We start from the raw sequence: 20,921 nt of genomic DNA on the forward strand, positions 1-20,921 counted from the left end.
TTGGCCTGGATTTTACTGTCAGAAGAATATATAGTAAAAATTTGAGCAATATGAACTGATAATGCTGATGCTCTTTATTTTAGGATGTATCAGGAATGCCAGCTCTGTGTTCTCCAATTTCCCAGGGAGGGGGTGGCTTTGACTATCGATTAGCCATGGCAATTCCAGATAAATGGATCCAGGTAAGGTTTCATGTAAATTTTTTTTTTCCTGCAGATACTATGTATTATGTTGGTTTATTTATTATTTCTTTGATTTATTTCTTGGTTGTGATCATTAGTTACAGATATAATTGAAGTATTAAATTCTCTCATTAGTGTGTTGCTTCTTGTGCTTTTTTTTTTTTTTTTCCCGGTACGCGGGCCTCACACTGTTGTGGCCTCTCCCATTGCGGAGCACAGGCTCCAGACGCGCAGGCTCAGCGGCCATGGCTCACGGGCCCAGCCTCTCCGCGGCACGTGGGATCTTCCCGGACCGGGGCACGAACCCGTGTCCCTTGCATCGGCAGGTGGACGCTCAACCGCTGCGCCACCAGGGAAACCCTCTTGTGCTTTTTAATAAGGTGCCTCTCAAACTTCTAAAAGTTCTAATTTAAAGTATTCACACTTGCATTATACAGGCACAGAGAAAATATGATTGATATAATGTTAGCTGTGTAAATGGAATTTTGCATTATCAATGCAATTATATGAAAGTTCGGTGTTCTATATTTAAAACACATTAAACTTCATCAACGCATCCATTTCTGCCTGCAAATCATCAATTAATGTAGAAGTCACTCCTTAATTCCCAGTACTTGCTTCATAGTATGGTTTTTTTCTCAAAAAATTTGGATTTATCCATTCCTTCATTTAGCATTTAAAAACCCTTACCATGTGTTAGGCACTAGGAATGAATAATTGTACATGACACCTTGCATATAATTTCTAATATAATTTTATTAAATTTAATGACAGTTCAAGTAGTTTGGATTATATTTTGCTTCATTTTATGTTTGTCTAAAAGACTAAAGTTGTTACATAGATTTGATGTAGAACATTTCTGAGTGGCCAAGTCTGTAATCATAGACTGAACATGTATAAGGAGTCAGATACATATCAAATAATCATTGCTTTCTGATAAACCCTTTAGTACAGACATTAACAGGTGCCATGAGATCACAATGGTAGAAGAGCTTAACTTTGCATAGAAAAAACATAAAGCCTACTCTGAAGGAAGCAGTTATTGTAATCATCTCTTAATCATCTTTTCTGTATCCCTAGACAATTTGGGCAGTGCACAGCTGTGACATTAAAACTCTACCAGCACAACTTCCGCTTCTCCATCTATAATGATTTTGTAAACATTGTCAGGTCGAAAAGCAAGGGTTTTACAGAGGCGATTAGACTTAGAAATCAAAGGAACAAACAAATGTGTGTTCCAACTTTAATACCTGGGAAAGTTGCTTTGTATCTGTTACTTTAAAAAAATGCTGTGGTCTTCAAGTTTCTTACCTTAGTTGAAGGTTCTTTATCCACCCACCATCTTTTATTATTTCTAATCTTCCACACAGACTTTTTCCCCCTGACAAGTGCCAAATCTTACTTTTTTTTTTTACTGAAGAGGCTTCATCAGTCTTTGGGCAACTTCAAGGATATTTCAAGGTGTACATCAACCTAGAATTATTTCCCAGTCAGTCGTGGCTCACAGTAGGATATTTCCTTCTCTGAGCAATCATGTCAGGTTTTTTAAAAAATTTAACTTACTAAACATTTCAGTACCTTGTATGCTCAAGATACTATACTATGCAGTATGTCATATAAATAGAAAAAAATGTATTGTCCTCTATTTAGGATATGGCCATCTTGTCTTTGTAGTTTGTAAAGCCTCTGAAAACAGATATCATCTTCTGTTTCAAGTAATTATTTAACATCTTTTTTCATCACCAAAGTGGGAGCCTTAGTTAATAAGACAAGAGAGAGTTAAAATAATATTTTTTAAAAACTCAGTGATTTTCCAGTCCTTTTATAATTTGTGCATTAAAAAAAATTCCATAAATGATTATCATCCCTTCAAATGTCAATAAAACACACAAGAGTATTGATAAAATGACAACTATACTCAGAATGTATGTGTCACGCATTTTATCTACACATAGAGTATGCGTTAGATTAGAATGCTAGATTTCATTCATGTTTTTGTTGTTCAGAAGCAAATTATTTACCATTTTCTACTTGTAGAGTTCAAAGTCAGTAGTTTGGGATATCATATTAGTTTAGCCATTTACTGAACAAATATTTGCCTATCTAAAATATGCCAAATTTGCTGTATCTTCTTTTATTTTATTTGATCATTTTTATTATCTAATAACTGAAGTGTTCATGTAAAGGTAATATAGGTATTTAATTGAATTCATTCATTTATTAATTCCACCAAATATTTATTGAGCATCTGGTATTTTTCATTATATATAGTTTTTTTAATTACACTTTTTATAGTAAGATAATTGTAGATTTCCATGTAGTTGTAAGAAATAATACAGTGAGATCTGGTGAATTCTTAAACAGTATTCCCCAGTGGTAACATCTTGCAAAGCTATAGTACAATATCACAACCAGGATAGTGACATGGACATAGTCAAGATATAGTACACTTCCACTACCACAAGTTTCCCAAATGTTGCCTTTATAACCACACCCACTTCCCTCTTCCCACAGTCACTCCTTAACTTTTGACCACCACTAATCTGATCTCCATTTCTATAATTTTTTCACTTCAAGAATGTTATATAAATGGAATTATACAGTATGTAACCTTTTGGAATTGCCATTTTTCACTCAGTCGAATTCTCTGGGGATTTCATCCAGGTTCTTGCATGTATCAATAGTCTATTCCTTTTCAACTTAAAAAAATTTTTTTATTGGAGTATAGTTGATTTACAATGTTGTGTTAGGTTCAGGTGTACAGCAAAGTGAATCAGTTATACATAGACATAGATCCACTCTTTTCTTTTTTTCTTTTTTTTGGCGGTAGGTGGGCCTCTCACTGTTGTGGTCTCTCCCGTTGCGGAGCACAGGCTCCGGACGCGCAGGCTCAGCGGCCATGGCTCACGGGCCCAGCCACTCCATGGCATGTGGGATCTTCCCGGACCGGGGCACGAACCCGTGTCCCCCACATCGGCAGGCGGACTCTCAACTGCTGCACCACCAGAGAAGCCCCACTCTTTTCTTAGATTCGTTTCCCATATAGGCCATTACAGAGTACTGAGTAGAGTACCATGTGCTATACAGTAGGTTCTTATTAGTTATCTATTTTATATATAGTAGTGTGTATATGTCAATCCCAATTTCCCAATTTATCCCTCGCTCCCTTACTTATCCCCTGGTAACTTTAAGTTTGTTTTCTATATCTGTGACTCTACTTCAGTGTATTCCTTTTCATTGTTGAATGGTATTCCATGGCATGGATGTATCATAGTTTGTTTAATTATTCGTCCATTAAAAGACATCTAGATTGTTTCTAGGTTTTGGCTATTGTAAAGAAAGTTGCTATAAACATTTGTGTACAGATTTTTGTATGACCATAAATTTTCATTATTCTAGGATAAATGCCCCAAAGTACAATTACTGGGTCTTATAGTGGTTGGATGTTAATTTGTTAAAAAACTGCCGAAGTATTTTTCTGAGTAGCTGTACCATTTTACATTCCCAGCAGCCACTTTGGTGAGATCCAATTTCTGTACATCATTGAACAATAGCATTTGCTATTGTACTATTTTTTATTTTAGTCATTCTAACAGGTGTGCAGAAATACTTCACTATGGGTTTAATTTGTCTTTCCTTGATGACTTATGATGATGAACATCTTTTCGTGTGCTAATTTGCCTTCTGTATATCCTCTTCGGTGAAATGTCTGTTCATGTCTTCTGACCATTTTCTAATTGGATCATTTATTTACTGTGGAGTTTTGAGAGTTCTTTATATAGTCTAGATTCAGCTCTTTTGTGGGGGGGATATGTGGTTGACAAATATTTTATCCCAGTCTTTGCTTGTCTTTTCATCCTCTGCATGTGGACTTGCACAGAACAAAAGTTCTTTGTTTCCTTTAAATTTGATGAAGGCCAATTTATCTTTTTTTTTTTCCTTTTAGACATCTCTTTTGGTGACAAGCCTAAGAATTATTTGACTCACCTATGTTTTCTATTAAACATTTTATAGTTTTACTTTTATATTTAAACCCATAGTCCATTTGAGTTAGTTTTTGTTCAGTCAACATGTAAGGGTTTTTTTCTGTTTTTCTTTTGCCTGTAGATGTCTAACTCATTCAGCATGATTTGTTGAAAAGTCCATTGAACCTACTTCCATTGAATTGTTTTTATACAATAGTGGAACTTAATTGGGCATATATGTATAGGTCTATACATTAGTTTCAAATTGTTGCTGTATCTAAGTACCACAAACTTAGTGTCTTAAAATAACACAAATTTACTGTCATATAGTCACAAATCTGAAATGGGTCTTACTAAGCTAAAATCAAGGCATTAGTAAGGATGCATTCCTTTTGGAGGCTCTGTTTCCTTGACTTTTCTACCTTCTAAAAGCCTGTAAAAGCATGGACCTGTATTCCTGTATTCCTTGGTCCATGGTCCCTTCCCCCATCCTCAAAGCCAGCAGGGTAGCATCTTCAAATCTCTCTCTTACTCTGACAATTCAGGCAACTTTTTTTTTTTTTTTTTTTTTTTTTTTTTAATTTATTTTTTACGGTATGCGGGCCTCTCACTGTTGTGGCCTCTCCCGTTGCGGAGCACAGGCTCCGGACGCGCAGGCTCAGCGGCCACGGCTCACGGGCCCAGCTGCTCCGCGGCATGTGGGATCTTCCCGGACCGGGGCACGAACCCGTGTCCCCTGCATCGGCAGGCGGACTCTCAACCACTGCGCCACCAGGGAAGCCCTCAGGCAACTTTTAAGAAAGATGCCTGCAGTTAACATTCGGCCCATCCAGATAATCCAGGATAATCTACCCATCTCAATGTCCTTAACTTCAACATATCTCTAAAGTCCTTTTTGCCATGTAAGGTGACATATTCACAGACTCTGGGTATTAGGATGTAAACACCTGTGGATGGCCATTAGCCTGCCTAATACAGCCTGTCCTCTGGTGCTCAGTGATTCACAGTGCAATTATGCAGAATGGCTAAGCACCTCTGAATTCCACTGAGCCAAAAAAAAAAAAAAAAACATGCAAAGGAAGATACAAGCAGGCTGGAACCCCATTTCTTGTACCAAAATCTTCATTAATTTTCTATTGTTGTGTAACAAACTACCACAAATTTAGCAACTTAAAACATTACTGTTATTATCTCACAGTTTCTTCTAAAGACACCCAATTGTATTCAAAGGACCCTCCCACACACCAGGTTAAGGATTATACAAAGATGTGAATCTGAGGGAGCCGGAATCATAGGGACCATTTTAGAATTCTGCTTCTATCAGCATATGCCGTTGACACTTTTGGACAAGAGAAATGAACCCACTTAGAAAGAACGCATTGAGTAAAAGAGCAGGCTATTTTTCCGCTATTAACTCTGAGAAACACCAGCTTTTATAGGATAGGCAGAGGAAGGGATTTTACAGGATGTCTAGAGTGGTGGCAAAACAAAACAATCAAGAGTTTCGCAATGGTAGACTAAGAAGGAAAGCATTTCATGGAAGGGGTAGGGTCAGCATTATCATCATGTACTGCAAGCATTTGCCTAAGAAAGAGCAATTACTGACCTAGGAGACAATCATAGTCTGAGATTTTGGCAAGGTCATTTGCACTGAAGAGGTGTTAGTGGCGCAGAAGCCACACTGGAGACTGAGTAGCAACTGAAGTGGAAACAAAAATGTGTGGTCTGTTAAGATGATAATTATTTCATGATAATTAGGCTTTACACTTTGAAACGACAGTTGTTTTCATTTTTTTTAAAGAATGGAACAAGACATTATTCTTGCTAATTTTTTTTTTTTCATTCAAACCTAAAAACGTAGCAAGTATATCTCTACCTTGTGGAAGTTGCGGAATGACATACTGCACAACAATACTTCACTGTGGTCATTAATCAAGAGGTAGCAGCTATTACAGAGGAAAAAGGTTACAAAAATCCTAAAATGCAGTGATCAAATCATCTGCAGAAAAACAAACACATGCACACACACAGGCAACACCACTGTCATTTGGATAGTCTGTATAAAAGCTGTGCTTTCACGGCTTCCCTGGTGGCGCAGTGGTTGAGAATCCGCCTGCCAATGCAGGGGACACGGGTTCGTGCCCCGGTCTGGGAAGACCGCACATGCCGCTGAGCCTGCGTGTCCGGAGCATGTGCTCCGCGACGGGAGAGGCCACAACAGTGAGAGGCCTGCGTACTGTAGAGGGGGGGAAAAAAAAAAAAAAGCTGAGATTTCAGTAAAAGTTTTGACAAAGATATTTTTTGCTCTGTGGGTGTGCTTATATCTGCATCTTAAATAATTTGGATTGATAGGATGTATACCCTCAGACTGGGATTTAAAGTAAGGATGATAATAGTGTATTGGAATTATTTTTTGTCTTTTATTTAGTTACTTAAAGAATATAAAGATGAAGATTGGAATATGGGCAATATAGTGTATACACTCACAAACAGACGCTACCTTGAAAAGTCCATTGCTTATGCAGAGAGCCATGATCAGGTAAATTAATATGTGTATAAACCATTCTGTCTCTGTCTGTATTTATTAACATACCTAATTATAAACATATCACAGTATAAATTTCTATAGTTTAATACAGTTAATGTAATGTGTTATCTGTCTATTTTATGTGACAACTATTCATACTTGAAAAAACATTTTAAAATTATTTTGTAGATCCATAAATCCCAGCTTCAAAATGCATACCACTTTTACCCTGCCAAACTGTAATTAAATGATTGTGAATGACAGTTTCAAGTGTTATCTTACATGTTTTCCTTTGTTGTTACAAGAGGAATGTTGGTGCTAATCCAGGTTAATTTTAATTTCCATTTTAGGTTTCCTTCTAAAGATTTTCTTTTAGGCCTTTTCACAAGCTTTCATCATTTTTTCCCTCAGCCACTGAAATCTTTTGCTGATTGATCGCCCTGACCTCTGTCCCTCTTGATTTTAGTCCATCCTCTGTAATGCAGTCCGAGGTATTTTCCAAAGGGCAAAGCTAATTTTGTCAACCCAGATCTTTTGGTTAAAGCTTCTCATTCACAGCCTGTCATATCCTGGCCCATGCCAAAGTTTATTGTCTGCCCAACCCTCCAAGAGTTCTATTCTTCAATACTGTTCATTTTCCACCCATTCCTGAGTAGGTCAATCTTGCTCCAATCTTGTACTTTTCCCCACACACCTGCAAATGCCTACGTCACCTGGGACGCTCGTGTAAAGACCTGATGCCCTGGCTCAGACATATTCTCCCTGAAGCCTTCATCCGTACAGGGAAAACATGGTTTCCCCATTGTTCACTTTCTCATCACATTTTAAGCAGAAAATTTGTTTCTGATACCTTTGTATTTCCAGCCTTAGCACTGTGCTACTCCTAGTAGTCACTGAAACATAAATAAATGCAGGAAAAGGCCATTTAGTTATATAAAGCCTATGAACCATCATAAACAACATAAAATGAACTCGTTATACATTAAAAAGGCAGTAAAACTTTCTGAAATTATTTGCAGTATATGTATTCAGAAAATTAAAGTTAAAACTATAAGCTCCTCTGGTATTTCAGCAGAAATTGACAATTTAAGGTAGACACTAGTTTTTCAGGGGTCTCCTTTAACTATTAAGAAAGTATAAGTAGACCAGAGGTCAGCTACCAAGGCCCATGGGCCAAATTCTGTCTGCTGCTTGTTTTTGTACAGGTAATTAGAATACAGCCATGTTCATTCACTCACCTATTGTCTATGGCTGCTTTTGAGCCATAATGGTATATTTAAGTAGTTGAGACTGAGGAAGGAGCCCACAATACCTACACTATGTACTGTTTGGCCTGTACAGAAAGTTTGCTCACTCATAAAGTAGACATATATTAAGTTTTGCATCTTCCTAGTTGGAGCAGTACTTTCTTTTCAACTTAAATTGGCTGTGGAGCAGATCAAATAAATACCTATGAAGAAACCAGAACCACAACGTAACGAGATAAGAAATGAATAGTATTAATTTAAGGATGGGGCAATCCCTTGCTAAATACATAACAATATGAAAATTAAAATGAATGCATAAATTATATCTTTCTATTACAAACTCCTAGCAGTTGTAGCATGTTTTGAGCTCCCAATATATGTATATTTTATATGAATGAATAAAAGAATAAATAAATGAGTGGAATAAACAAATTGAAGATGAAACTGGTAGGTTAATTTCATAATTTTTCTCCCCAAATGTACAGAAACAGTATGGATTTACCAAGAATTATTTCATACTTTAAAGATCCACATAATTCTGTCTTGTATTACACATTGTCGGGAATGTACAAAAAGATGCAAATTGCATAGTTCTTTCTATAAAAGCAAATGTATACTGAATTTTAAAGCTGATAAAAATTATAAATATGAATACATATGTGAAAATAGCTTAGAGATTAAAATAGGTTTATAAGTTAAAATATTTTTGTAAAAATGTAAATAATCGTACAGTAATAGGGTGAGGAGATTATGGTTTAGTCTCTATGTTTCACTATATATAATTTTTTGTCACTAAATAACATTTGGCATTAGTTAGCTGGTTTTCACCATAAATAATTCAGATTGTTAAGAGGCCTCTTCTGCTGCTCAGGGTGTTTCTGAGTTAACCTGCCCCATTTGTCAACTATTATATTTTCATATAAAACAAATTAATTTTAGATTAGATGGCAAATATAATGAGAAAGCAAATTTTACATTTTAAGAAAAAGTTGTTAATTTCCTGCTGAAGGGGAGAGGGTCCATTGTAATATATTTATATACATATTTTATATATATAAATACATCTATATAAATATAAATGCATATACATATAAATTACTTTTAGGAAACTCTTCCATTCTTTCAAAACAATAAAATCATGATATGCAAGATATTATCTGTTAATATTCTCAACATTAAAATACATGTTTATTCTAACTTCAAAAAATGTGAAGCATCAGCTTATTATAACAACTATTCAGGTAGCTGATCATGAGTTTTTCACCAAGCTATTTTAAAAATGAAAGAAACATAGATACATGAGATCTCTCATGTATTTCATCAGCTCACCTTCAGCATAGTGACTGTTGGAAAATACATGATATTAATATTAATTCACACACCTCTTCTGCATTGTTTCCATTCTGTATAATTACATGTTATTCTAGTATAAATCCCAGCTGCTTAGTACCTATTATTTGCATTTATCTCGGTGACTTTTATTTTTATAGGCACTCGTTGGGGATAAGACGCTGGCATTTTGGTTGATGGATGCTGAAATGTATACCAACATGAGTGTTCTAACCCCGTTTACTCCAGTTATTGATCGTGGAATACAGCTTCATAAAATGATTCGACTCATTACTCATGCACTCGGCGGAGAAGGCTATCTCAATTTCATGGGTAAGTATGAGCTGAACGTATATCTAATCTGTGTTTAAAATGTTAACTAATATTATATATGACATAAGTTATGTAGAATATTTTGGTTTGGTTGTTCAGGTTTAAAATAGAAAATTATAACTTTATTTCTTTAAAGCACTGTCGTGTGTAAACTGTAAAAATTAAATTACTTTAAGATTATTGTTATACTAATACATGATGCAAAAGTAATCTAATGGCTGGTATTTTATTTAATATTGTTGTCAATAAGTGGGGTGAACTTTTTTTAAGCAGAATTATTATTCTGAATTTGATCATTGAGTTTGTTATTGTAGTGTTTGTAATACATTGAACATAAGAAGGATATAATTGTCATGTCATAGCATATTGAGCTAATATTATTGGTCTTCTTTGAGGTAATTGTGTACCAGTATACTTGTATTATAAATGTGGAAGCCAATGCCCAAGATATTGTGATGGACAAAAATATACATTTATTTTAAAAAATAGGAAAGTATGAATATTCAAAGGTCATTGTTGTCTGAAGGATCTTGAATGATAAAATATAAAAATCAACTAATACCATTTTCAGTTCTATTTGGTCAACTATGACCATTTGAGTTTTAGGAAATTTCACCCGTTTTTAGGTTAGAGAGAGCTGGAAAGACTGCAAAATGCATGTGGGAGACTGACATTTTTCTACAATAAAAGCTGTAGAGCTTCAGATTAATTCATTTCTATCTGGAAATTTTTATTTAAAAATCTCAGATTGGACTTTTCAAAGTCTCTATTGTTTACTAACTTGAGATTAGGAAGCCAGACCCAATAAACCATATACCAGATTTCACCTGTACAACCTGTACCTTTCAGTGCATCCCTCTCCTCTCAGGATCACCAAAATTTGTTAATATTCCCAACCTGTCAGGAAGTGGCCCTTATGACGTGTGAGACTGCACTTTGTCTTTCAGGCACCAGGCTGGGCTTCCTGGGTGGACTTTGCAGGCATTGTATTCATAAGTAAAACCGGCCTCAGTTCCTAAAACGCAACTAGTCCTCCTTCACACAATGAACATCATTCACGGGTATGGCTTTTCCAGTAAGGCCTTAGTCGCACAGTTTATTCAATTATATCTTGATGAAAAGGTGGAGTCAATGAACTTAGGTAAACAACTATGTCACCATGTAAAGTGAGAGATTTTTTAATGTTTTATTTCATTTACAAAAGCAGGGTTTATTAAATTGTTGTAGTGTATATAGATAGATTAAAAAGAAAATGAAAGAGCTTCCTTATATATGTGGAAACTAAAACAACTTTCCTGTTAGAGAAATAAAATCAAATAAGACCTCTGATTTCATGCTGTTAGTCCTGTCATTAATTCTTGAAGCCCACTGCATCCGAGAATTCTAGTAATCCTGACTTAGTTTACTGCTTTACTTTGGAAGTTGTGTAAGCAATATCAGCTCAGAAGCCTATAGCAAAGAGTTGAGAGTGTCAGTAGTTTGAGGTACCTGATAGAGTCCTTTTCCTGAGACTGTCCTTTGTTGAAGACAATTCTAGCCCGTAGCATACAACAGAGCATCAGAGTAAAACAAAACTATCTGCAGATGACAGAGAATTAATGGCCCTAGTTAATTTAATATTGATAACTTTCAGATTAAAAAAGGTCTGATGAAAATTCATAATGAGAACTGTTTCTTGAGTCTTGGTCAATATTTTCCCTGAGGGTAAAAATGGATCATGGACAGCTAAGATCTTAACAAATCTCCAGTAATCTCATAAATGTTGTGAAATGTTTATATTAATATAATCTTAACTGTATATATTCAACCTGAGGATGGCTAAGATGCTATTCTGTTTTGGAAACTCTTCCCATGGAACTTTCAATAGTAACACAACTAAATAAACATAATTATTTCTAGCATCTCTCTATAAGGTCTGTAAATTGACCATATTTGTGGTATCAAATATAATTTTGAAATTATTCTTTGATACAGGACTCAAAGATCTTTTGAAGTTTTCTTCTTACATTTGTCCTTCAAATGGCTTATAATGTTTAACTCCAATGTAGCACTTTTAAAAAATTCCTTCTGTCTCAATGACTTTTCTAAATCTAGCATTTCTCTACTAACTTTGAAACCAGTAATCTCCAGTCTTTATAATTTCTGATTATTGATGTTGTTTTATGAAATTTAATATTTCCTCGTGAACTATCGTGACTTTAAATATTTTTTTCCACTTTCTGATCATGGCACTCTCCTGCTGAATGGCTTCAATGGCTGCAGTGTCCTCCAGCTGACCTCTAAGCCTTGCATGAATGGTCTCCCATGGGTCTCCCCGTTGATGGCTCTGCTCCAGTCAAGCAAGCCTTCTTTCAGTTCAATGAATGTACCAACTTCCTTCCACTCTGAATTCTGTAATTTTTCTGTTCTCCCCTCTTGAAATCACTCTACTCAGATACCCCCGCCATATGTGACAAAATCCTTCATTTGCAAATCTTTTTTCCTTAGGGAAGTCTTTTCTAAAGCCTCAAACTTCACTAGTTTTACCTATTATACATTTTTATATTACCCTATACCTACCCTTTGTGGCACATAACAAAATTACATTTTAAAAAACTATTAAATATATAGCTGCCTTGAAACATTTAAAACTGAATGAAAACAGGGGTCATCTGTATCTTATTCATTATTATATCTTCATGAACTAGTAGCAATTAGCACAGTATCTAGCACATCACAAGACTTTCACATTTTTCTGAAAAAGGATATTTTATATATTTATATATATATATACGTATATGCATATATATAATTACCTTGTAATTATTTTTAGCAGTAGTTCATTAGCTGCAATCACCAGTTGTAGTTTTAAGGAAAGTTTTGTGTTTTTTTTCAAGTGGCATGTAAGAAAATAATTTTTAAAAAGATCAATTTAAGAAATTCAAGACTAAGGAGCAATCTGGTTGTTTACTCATGTTTTAGGCATTTTAAAACTTACTAGCTTTCTGGAATTTTATTTTTATTTCCCTCTAGTAGAGAAAGAATGATTTAAAATAAGTAAGAAAACAACATACTTTTGTAGTTTTTCATTTAAATATATTTACCTAAATTCATCAGGCATTTAGATATGTGTTCTGTTTATCAAAAATAATTAAGATCAATATGAATTCTCTCACAATGATACCAGTTTGGCTGATTTGTTTTATTTTATTTGTTTTTGTCCTATATACTTGTAATTTTGAGTTTAAAAAACTTCCTTCACTCTGGTTAAAGCCAGAGGAGTATTTGCTATGATTTTTTTTTTTAATTTGCTAGGTTATTTTAATTGATTATGAATAAATAGGTTTATATTTCTTATTCTTCCACCATATCATCATATGAAAGGATCAAATATAGAAGAGGGGAGCAGGGATAGTTAAATTACTTTTATATTTTTATATCATTGATCATAAGAGATAATAAATATTAATAAAAGTAAATTTATATTGACATAGCATGCTATATTTTCTAAAACATTTTCATATGCCTCATCTAACTCTATCTTCATAAAAATTTTTTTTTATACTGTCTGGCTTGCAAAGAAACATGGGGTGAAAGAAGAATATTCAGGTATCTAGGTAGATGTGCCAAGTCCCATTTTACTAAAGCTACAACTCAGAGAGGAAAAGGGACACACCTAATATTGTACAACTAGAAAATGACAGCAGCTGATTGTCTTTTCATTCTATTAACAATGTGAAAAAATTAGAAATGAAAATTATTATTAGATCAGTGTATAGATTAGCTACCAAAATATGGTTAATAAATATCTTTTAGAGAAAAGGTAGAGCATATTGGTTAAGAAAGCGATCTCGATGGGAATCCAAGCTTAGCTGTGTGAGCTGCGTAAGGAGCATCATTACTCTGTGCCTTTGTTTGCTCAGTGGTAGAATGGAGTAGTGCTTGCCTCAGAGGATTGTTTTCAGGGTGAAATGATTTAATACGTACACAAGACTTAGAATATTGCCAGGCACATAACTCATAGTTAAAGTTTATTTAAATTTAATTTAACTTTAAGTTAAATTTGCTATTACTATTTTTAATATTACTAGCTATTCCATTGAATATATGGGTCCTAAACGCTGATATTTCAATTCCATCCAAGAGTGTTTCTTTAGAATCTTATCTGATGGTATATTGTTTAATGTAAAAGTTTCTTAAAATATTTAATTCATTCCCTCTTGAAAACATCAGTAAAGGCAGTAATTCTTTGTTAAAAATCAAATGACATTTTCCTAGGTGGTATTATGTGGTTAATTATACAGAAATTAAGCCATTTCTTTAGCATATCTCACTAAGAGTTAAGATTATTTTTTTAATTCATAGTGCTGTCTGCTGAATGCTGCTGCTAAAACATCTTACTTAACTTTCATGTATGAAGAGGTGTGATGTTTGCCTTGATTCTCATTTCTAGGATAAGCCAATATGATATTAATCAGTTAACATTTATTATATATTATATGGTATCTGTGTATGAGTGTGTGTGAGTATTGTATAAAGCTTAATATGTTTTTCTGGCATGGCTGTGCTGAGATTTATTTTACACAGAAAGAGGGAGGAAGGGAGGGAGCGAGAGAGAGAGAGAGAGAGAGAGAGAGAGAGAGGTAGATTGATATAAAGCAACTTGTTTAAAAAGTTAGTGAATTTGACATATATATCAATTTAAACTATATACTTAATATATTTATAACACATTCTAGAATGTGTTTTAACACAATTTATAACATTCCTTCATGCTTCAGACATTTATATGTATCTACTATGTACCAGGTGTTGCTAAGTGGTGGATATTCCTGGGTGAAAAAGAGTTCTTGCCCTCAAGGTCTCAAAACCCAAAAGGGGATCCAGACAAGTAAGCAGACAAGTATCTCTGTCCTGGTACATTCACTAGATACAGTGATAGAGATAAGCAGAGAATGTCATGTAAATATGTAGGAAACTGGGTTAAGAGATTAGATTGTTGGAATTTATGAACTGCTTCAAGCCAGGCAAACATAGAAAAATAGAAAGGCACAAGAAAGCCATATGACAAACTTAGGGAAAGTCTAAGAAGGAGTAGGACTGAAGCAATGGAGTGAGATTAAAGTCAGTTGGGAATATTAAACTTCAAATAAATGAAAAAACTGGGGCCCGAAGAAATCAATTTAGACATCATTCATTGATTGGCAAGTGTAATGAAAAAAATGTGGTTTTCAATCACTTTAAAACATCATGAACTCTTCAGTAAGAAAGGCCTGGTATTGACTGATGGTTTAATAGCTTTATGGTTTATTTTTTTAATCTATTTGTAATATAACTAAAAGGAGACAGATTAGAAAAATAAGATGTGATTATTGATAATCTATGTGGATATGTCTATGCTATTTTATAATCAGTGGCTATTTAATGTTTAATTGTTGGTTAAAAATAAATATAGAATGAAAAACATCTGCTTTACACATAGGATGACCTCAGTGAATATATGTTGCAGGCATACCTTGTTTCACTGTGCTTCACTTTATTGTACTTCACAGATATTGTGTTTTTTACAAATTGAAGGTTTGTGGCAACCTTGCATTGAACAAGTCTATGGGCACAATTTTTCCAACAGCCTTTGCTCACTTTCTGTATCTATCCCATTTTCATAATTCTCGCAGCATTTCAAACATTTTCATTATTATTATATTTGTTATGGTGATCTGTGATCAGTGCTCTTTTTTAAATTGAAGTATAGTTGATTTACAGTGTTATATTAGTTTCAGGTATATAACATAGTGATTCAATATTTTTATAGATTATACTCTACTTAAACTTATTACAAAATAATGGCTATATTTCCCTGAGCTGTACAATATATCCTTGTAGCTTATTTATTTAATACGTATCTCTTAATCTCCTACCCTTATTTTGCCCCCCACCTCCATTTCCCCACTGGTAACCACTAATTTATGAGTCTGTTTCTGTTTTTTTATATTCATTTGTTGGTTTCATATTTTAGATTCCATATATAAGTGATAACAGAGTATTTGTCTTTCTCTGTCTGACATTTCACTAAGCATAATACCTTCTGGGTCCATTCACATTGTTGCAAATGGCAGAATTTCATTCTTTTTTATGTCTGACTAATATTCCATTGTGTGTGTGTGTATATATATTTTTTGTATCACATCTTCTTTATCCATTCATCTGTTGATGGACCCTAAGGTTGCTTCCATATCTTGGCTGTTATAAACAATGCTGCTATGAACATTGGGGTGCATGTTATCTTTTCAAATTAGTGTTTTCATTTTCTTCAGATATATTCCCAGGATTGGAATTGCTGGATCATATGGTAGTTCTATTTTTAGTTTTCTGAGGAACCTCCATACTGTTTTCCATAGTGGCTTCACCAATTTACATCCCCACCAGCAGTGTACTAGGGTTCCCTTCTCTCCGCATCCTCACCAACATTTGTTATTTGTAGACTTTTTGATGATAGCCATTCTGACAGGTGTTTGGTGATATCTCATTGTGGTTTTCATTTGTTTTAATGTTACTACTACAGCTTGCCAAAGGTTCAGATGATGGTTAGCACTTTTTATCAATACACTATTTTTAAAATTAAGATATGTACATTGTGTTTAGAAATAATGCTATTACTATAGACTATAGTATAGTGTAAATGTAACTTTTATATGCACTGAGAAACCAAACGATTTGTGTGACTCACGGTATTGCTATATTCACATTATTGAGGTAGTCTGGAACTGAACCCACAGTATTTCCTCACTATGCCTATACTTGTATGTGGATAAGCTGCTAAAGCAATTCAAAGAAGAAGAAACTGTGGTTAATGATATATTTTGCCCCATTTTCTGGTGGTTCTCTGGTTATCTTAGAAGTGCTACCATTTCCTAACCCAGCTTACTGAGGCAGAGGGAGTAGTCGCAGGGCCTTGTCACGTGACTTGTCAGGAACTGCTATAGAGAGGTGTGGCCAGGCAGGCAAATGGGCTACTATGTCCAGTAATTGTGTACTGGGAAAAAAACACCAATACTGATGCTGCAGTATTAATTCCAGATACAGTTGACCCTTGAACAATGCAATTTTGAACCACAAGTGTCCACTCATACATGAATATTTTTCAATATTTAGTACTACAGTACTACAAACTAAGTGGTTGGTTGGATCTACAGATGTGGAGGCACTAAGCATATGGAGGGCCAACTATAAGTTACTAGTGGATAAACATTGTCATATTTCAAGAGTCAACTGAAATACCAAAATAATGCATTGCTGGTATTCCTTATTAAAGACTGCTTAGAATTCTAGAAAAAGAGAAGAACCTAAGTATTTAATTCATTTAAAATATAAACATGTACATATTTTAAAATATCAAGTAAAGTATAAATTAAAATCTAAGTATTAAGCACATATCTTGCTGATTTAAAATATTGGCAGACATATGTAATCTTAAGAATCAGCTATCCAAACAAAATGATGAAAATTTAATCTCAAATTTAAAAACTAAATAATATTATTTAATCATTTTTAAAGATTTGAATTTCAAAAATAACGTGAATTAAAATGTTGCCATCATCGAGTTAGTTCCAAGTCAGTTTCTGTGAAAAAGTTTCTGGCTCTTCAGAAAGCTCTTTGTAATCCTATCCTAGACTGGGCAATGGTAGGAGAAGGTTACATTGGACAGCTAACTCCAAATATTTTCCTTTTCACATAACCAAGCATCTTATAACTTGAAGAAAGTCTTTTTAAGCAACTTGACTTCATTTTCTTGAGTTTCATCATATATAGATAGAGATTCAGATGCAGAGTGATCTGAATCACATTTAATACTGTCATGTTCATGTTCCACTTGTTCAGAAAGCCTTTGAACTAAAGTAAGAATCATTCTTGCAACAGAAGCTTTGCCTTCCCAGTTACCATTTTCTTTTTCCTCCTGGGTACTCTATGTTATAGAATACCATTTTCTAAATGAGTACACCTTCATTCCATTAGAAAATTTAATGCTCCATGTAACTCTCTGGGTTTATCTCAAAACATAAGTGATTCCAATTTCTCATTTAAAAAGTACTGAACTACCAGGGTTAAAATCAACAAAACTAACAATGCTTCACTACTATTATATGGCATGGTAGTCCAGAAAACTGAAAACTCATGTTGTAATCATAAAATACATATTCCCCATGACATCATCTGTTACTGCATAAAACTGAAATGTCAGAAATAATCTGGAATCATTGGGACTCATTGATTTGTTCCCTCATGAATTTATTCACTCATTCAGTTAAACCAATTGTTTTCATGTCAGTTTCTGGATGTAGGTAGAGTTGTGTGAAGGCAAAGAAGTTCATGCTTGATAGCTTTTATATTATCAGTGAGGTCATCATTTGAGAGTGGAAGGAGTAAGAGACTTTTGAGAAAAATAGTAGAAGTATGAAATAGACATCTTCAGGTGTGAAAATACTAGAGAACTGTAGTAGGATATCTAGGAAATACTGAATGCTCATTTGAGATTTGTAATCAAGATTATAAGCCAAATCGACCTCTTTGTTGTGTGACATTTTTTTTTTCCCTAGAAGGCCATAGTTGATCAAGGGTTGGAATTTTGTCAGGCATCTGTCAAAAGAGGGAGGGGTTTTGAAAGTATTAGAAAATAACTGACATGATAGAGAACCCATAAATCACTGATTCTCAAAGTTGCACACTGGAACGACCTGGAGAGTTTCAAAAAATACTAGAAATTGTGATTGAATTGGCCTTGGCTGTAGCCTGGGCTTTGGAATTTTTTAAAGATTCCTTAAGGCTAGGAAGTAAAGAGAGAATTCCAAGAGGATGTAAAAGATATAGGAAAGTTCTCTGGTTCCAGAACAGAAATCATAGAGGGCACAGTACAAGGAAGGGAAGTTGGGACAGATGATGGGTATGTTGTGAGTCCAACTGTCAGTGAAGGGCCAATGAAGGACCAGGAGGCTGGACTTGGACTTCCCATAGCAAACAAGGCAAACAGGAATGGGGCTGCTTCTGGAGTTTTCCTGGTTGGTATTGAGAAGCTTTCTCAAAAAGATTTTTATCAACAGATAAAATTTAAATGAGAAGCCTTTTCTACTTTTCTTATATTATTTTCTCTATTTATAAACAGACTAAAATCATGACAATGGAGTAAACTATCTTTTATTAACAGCGTGGTCATCTGGTATGCGTACATCTGTTTTTATTACTTTCTTGTTTAGGAATCTCATTACCGTGATGTTTTCCTAGTTTCTGTAATGAGTGGTACCTGCAGAGAAAGAGGCATAATTACAAACTGGCAATTTTCTCTCTCAGCAGTATTTTGAAATTTCCATTACTAAATTTGAAGGATTTTCTCAATATGATTATATTGTATTTTGACATTTGAAATTCTGTGGGACATTCTTTAATGAATATGTTACATTCTCCCTAAAGCCACAGGGAGAGTTGGATGGATTTTGTGTCGGTCTGCGTTTAGTGATAGCTACATTATACTTCCGTGTAAAATGTGTGGCCCTACTTCACATCTTCCATCTGTGATTGTTTAGTGTCAAACTTGTAAATGCTTCTTTTTTCTGATAGATAGGAATACAATAAAAATTTAAATGTCTTCCTGCTAAGTGCTGGAATTGAAGCAGTTATAAGAGGACAAAATACACTCTGCTGAACAGTAGGAGTGCTGATTTTTGGCATTTTCTCTTAGCTTGTTGAGGCAAGTTTACTGAATGTGACACAGCTAGGAGAAGTCTGTAAAACTGAGCTGTGAAAAACTGCAAAATTCTCAATATGAGCAGCTGTAAATGGCTTGAAGCCCTGTTAAAATGCTCAGAGACACAAATAGAATCTATTTTAAATGGCATAGACTTAAAAGTAATGGCCCTGATTTGATTCACAGCACACTGGTAACCAATTTTGGCTGGCATTTGTTGAGAACTTACCATGAGTACAGCATGGGTCTAAGAAGGAAGTGCTGCTGCAGTTACCCGGGGATCTTTAAAATACTGAACCCTGAGCCTCATGAACCTTTCACGCCAGAGTCAGCGATCGTGAGGCTGTGACACTAGTGGTTTTTAAAAAAATCTCACAAAGTGATTAATTTGTGGAGATATAACATAGAGATTCACTGACGGGAAGGAAATGCAAAAATGAAAGTTGGGCCAAAGACAGACAGATCCAGACTGTGCTGGGATCACCGGGGGCTAGCTGAGGGACTCGCCTGTCCCTTTCCCGACGTGATTTAAATACCCCACTCAGTACCAGAAGTGTTCTTTCTGACAGGTTAATTTTCACACAAGAACCTTCAAATCCTTGCTGACGATTATAACCTGGGAGAAGAGTCACTTTAGAGAAGTTCATCTTAACCTGGTGAAGAATGTTTCTGATGCAATTTATCCACATTTTTCTCTAGCCCACTCACATTGTTCAAGTTGAATACATCACACCCTTTACACATAGGAAAAGGGTCTACTAGTAATCTGGATGTTGAGAGGAAAACAGAAGCAATTGAACCTATGTCTCCTTAATTCTTCCCATCTTGATCTTAGGGTAGGATATCTGTATAAGTCCCTGCATTTCTTCTTTTGAGGTCTGTGTGGTTGTCAGTGGTGTTATTGGGTGTGGTGGTAATGATTCTCCCTAAACTACTGTTCAGCTGGTCTGACCTCCTACTGAAGTTCCAAAGAAATGGTTAAAGCAATAAGATGAGACCCACTGCAGGACCCCAGTCTTTATCCATCTAAGCAAGGTCTGCTGCTCTCTGGTCATTTGCCTCTAAGCCTTTTACACCAGAAACAAGAATTTTTTTCTCTCTTTGGTTTATTGCTCTAAAACTGCATCAGAAAGTAGAGATATTAATTATTACTCTTGGTTCAAATGTTTATTTCATTAGAGAGGCTTGCTGGGAAAATGAGATTGTTCTTCTGTGCAGAACATGCTAACCAATGGAATATTATTCCTCATGTGTTATGGATTTTAAGCCAAAACTTACCATCTAGGGCACTGACTTTTCTCCTGGAGAAGGTATATGATCATATCTTTATAAAGAAAGAAAATTCCCACATAAGGGAGACACTTATTTTTCTTTTCATCTCTCTATCCTCAAGGTGAGATAATCACAAATAGGAAGTTCAACATGTAGGCTGCATAGCAGATTTCCTAATGTAACAATACAATAAAGTGGGCCTGGACCTTAAAATAAGGCCCAGTGAAAAGAGCACAATTTTTTCTAAAGTTAATATCTGAATTCTTTGCTCTTAGGCTACTACACACACAAAAACACACACACAAACACACACTGTATGTATACTGTGTGTGTATATGTATGTGTATGTAT

General features: G+C 34.8%; 1 protein-coding gene across 1 annotated transcript in view; it reads left to right on the top strand.

The window, feature by feature from the left end:
• Positions 1 to 20,921, top strand: part of GBE1 (1,4-alpha-glucan branching enzyme 1) — a 304,227-nt gene that overhangs the window by 218,590 nt on the left and 64,716 nt on the right. The window contains exons 10-12 of the mRNA XM_059065713.2: positions 84 to 182; positions 6,576 to 6,686; positions 9,412 to 9,583. Of these exons, the coding sequence (XP_058921696.1) occupies positions 84 to 182; positions 6,576 to 6,686; positions 9,412 to 9,583 (382 nt within the window). The remainder of the gene's footprint in view (positions 1 to 83; positions 183 to 6,575; positions 6,687 to 9,411; positions 9,584 to 20,921) is intronic.

This window comes from Kogia breviceps, chromosome 5, assembly GCF_026419965.1.
Source record: "Kogia breviceps isolate mKogBre1 chromosome 5, mKogBre1 haplotype 1, whole genome shotgun sequence".
In the NCBI taxonomy this organism is placed as follows: Eukaryota; Metazoa; Chordata; class Mammalia; order Artiodactyla; family Physeteridae; genus Kogia; species Kogia breviceps.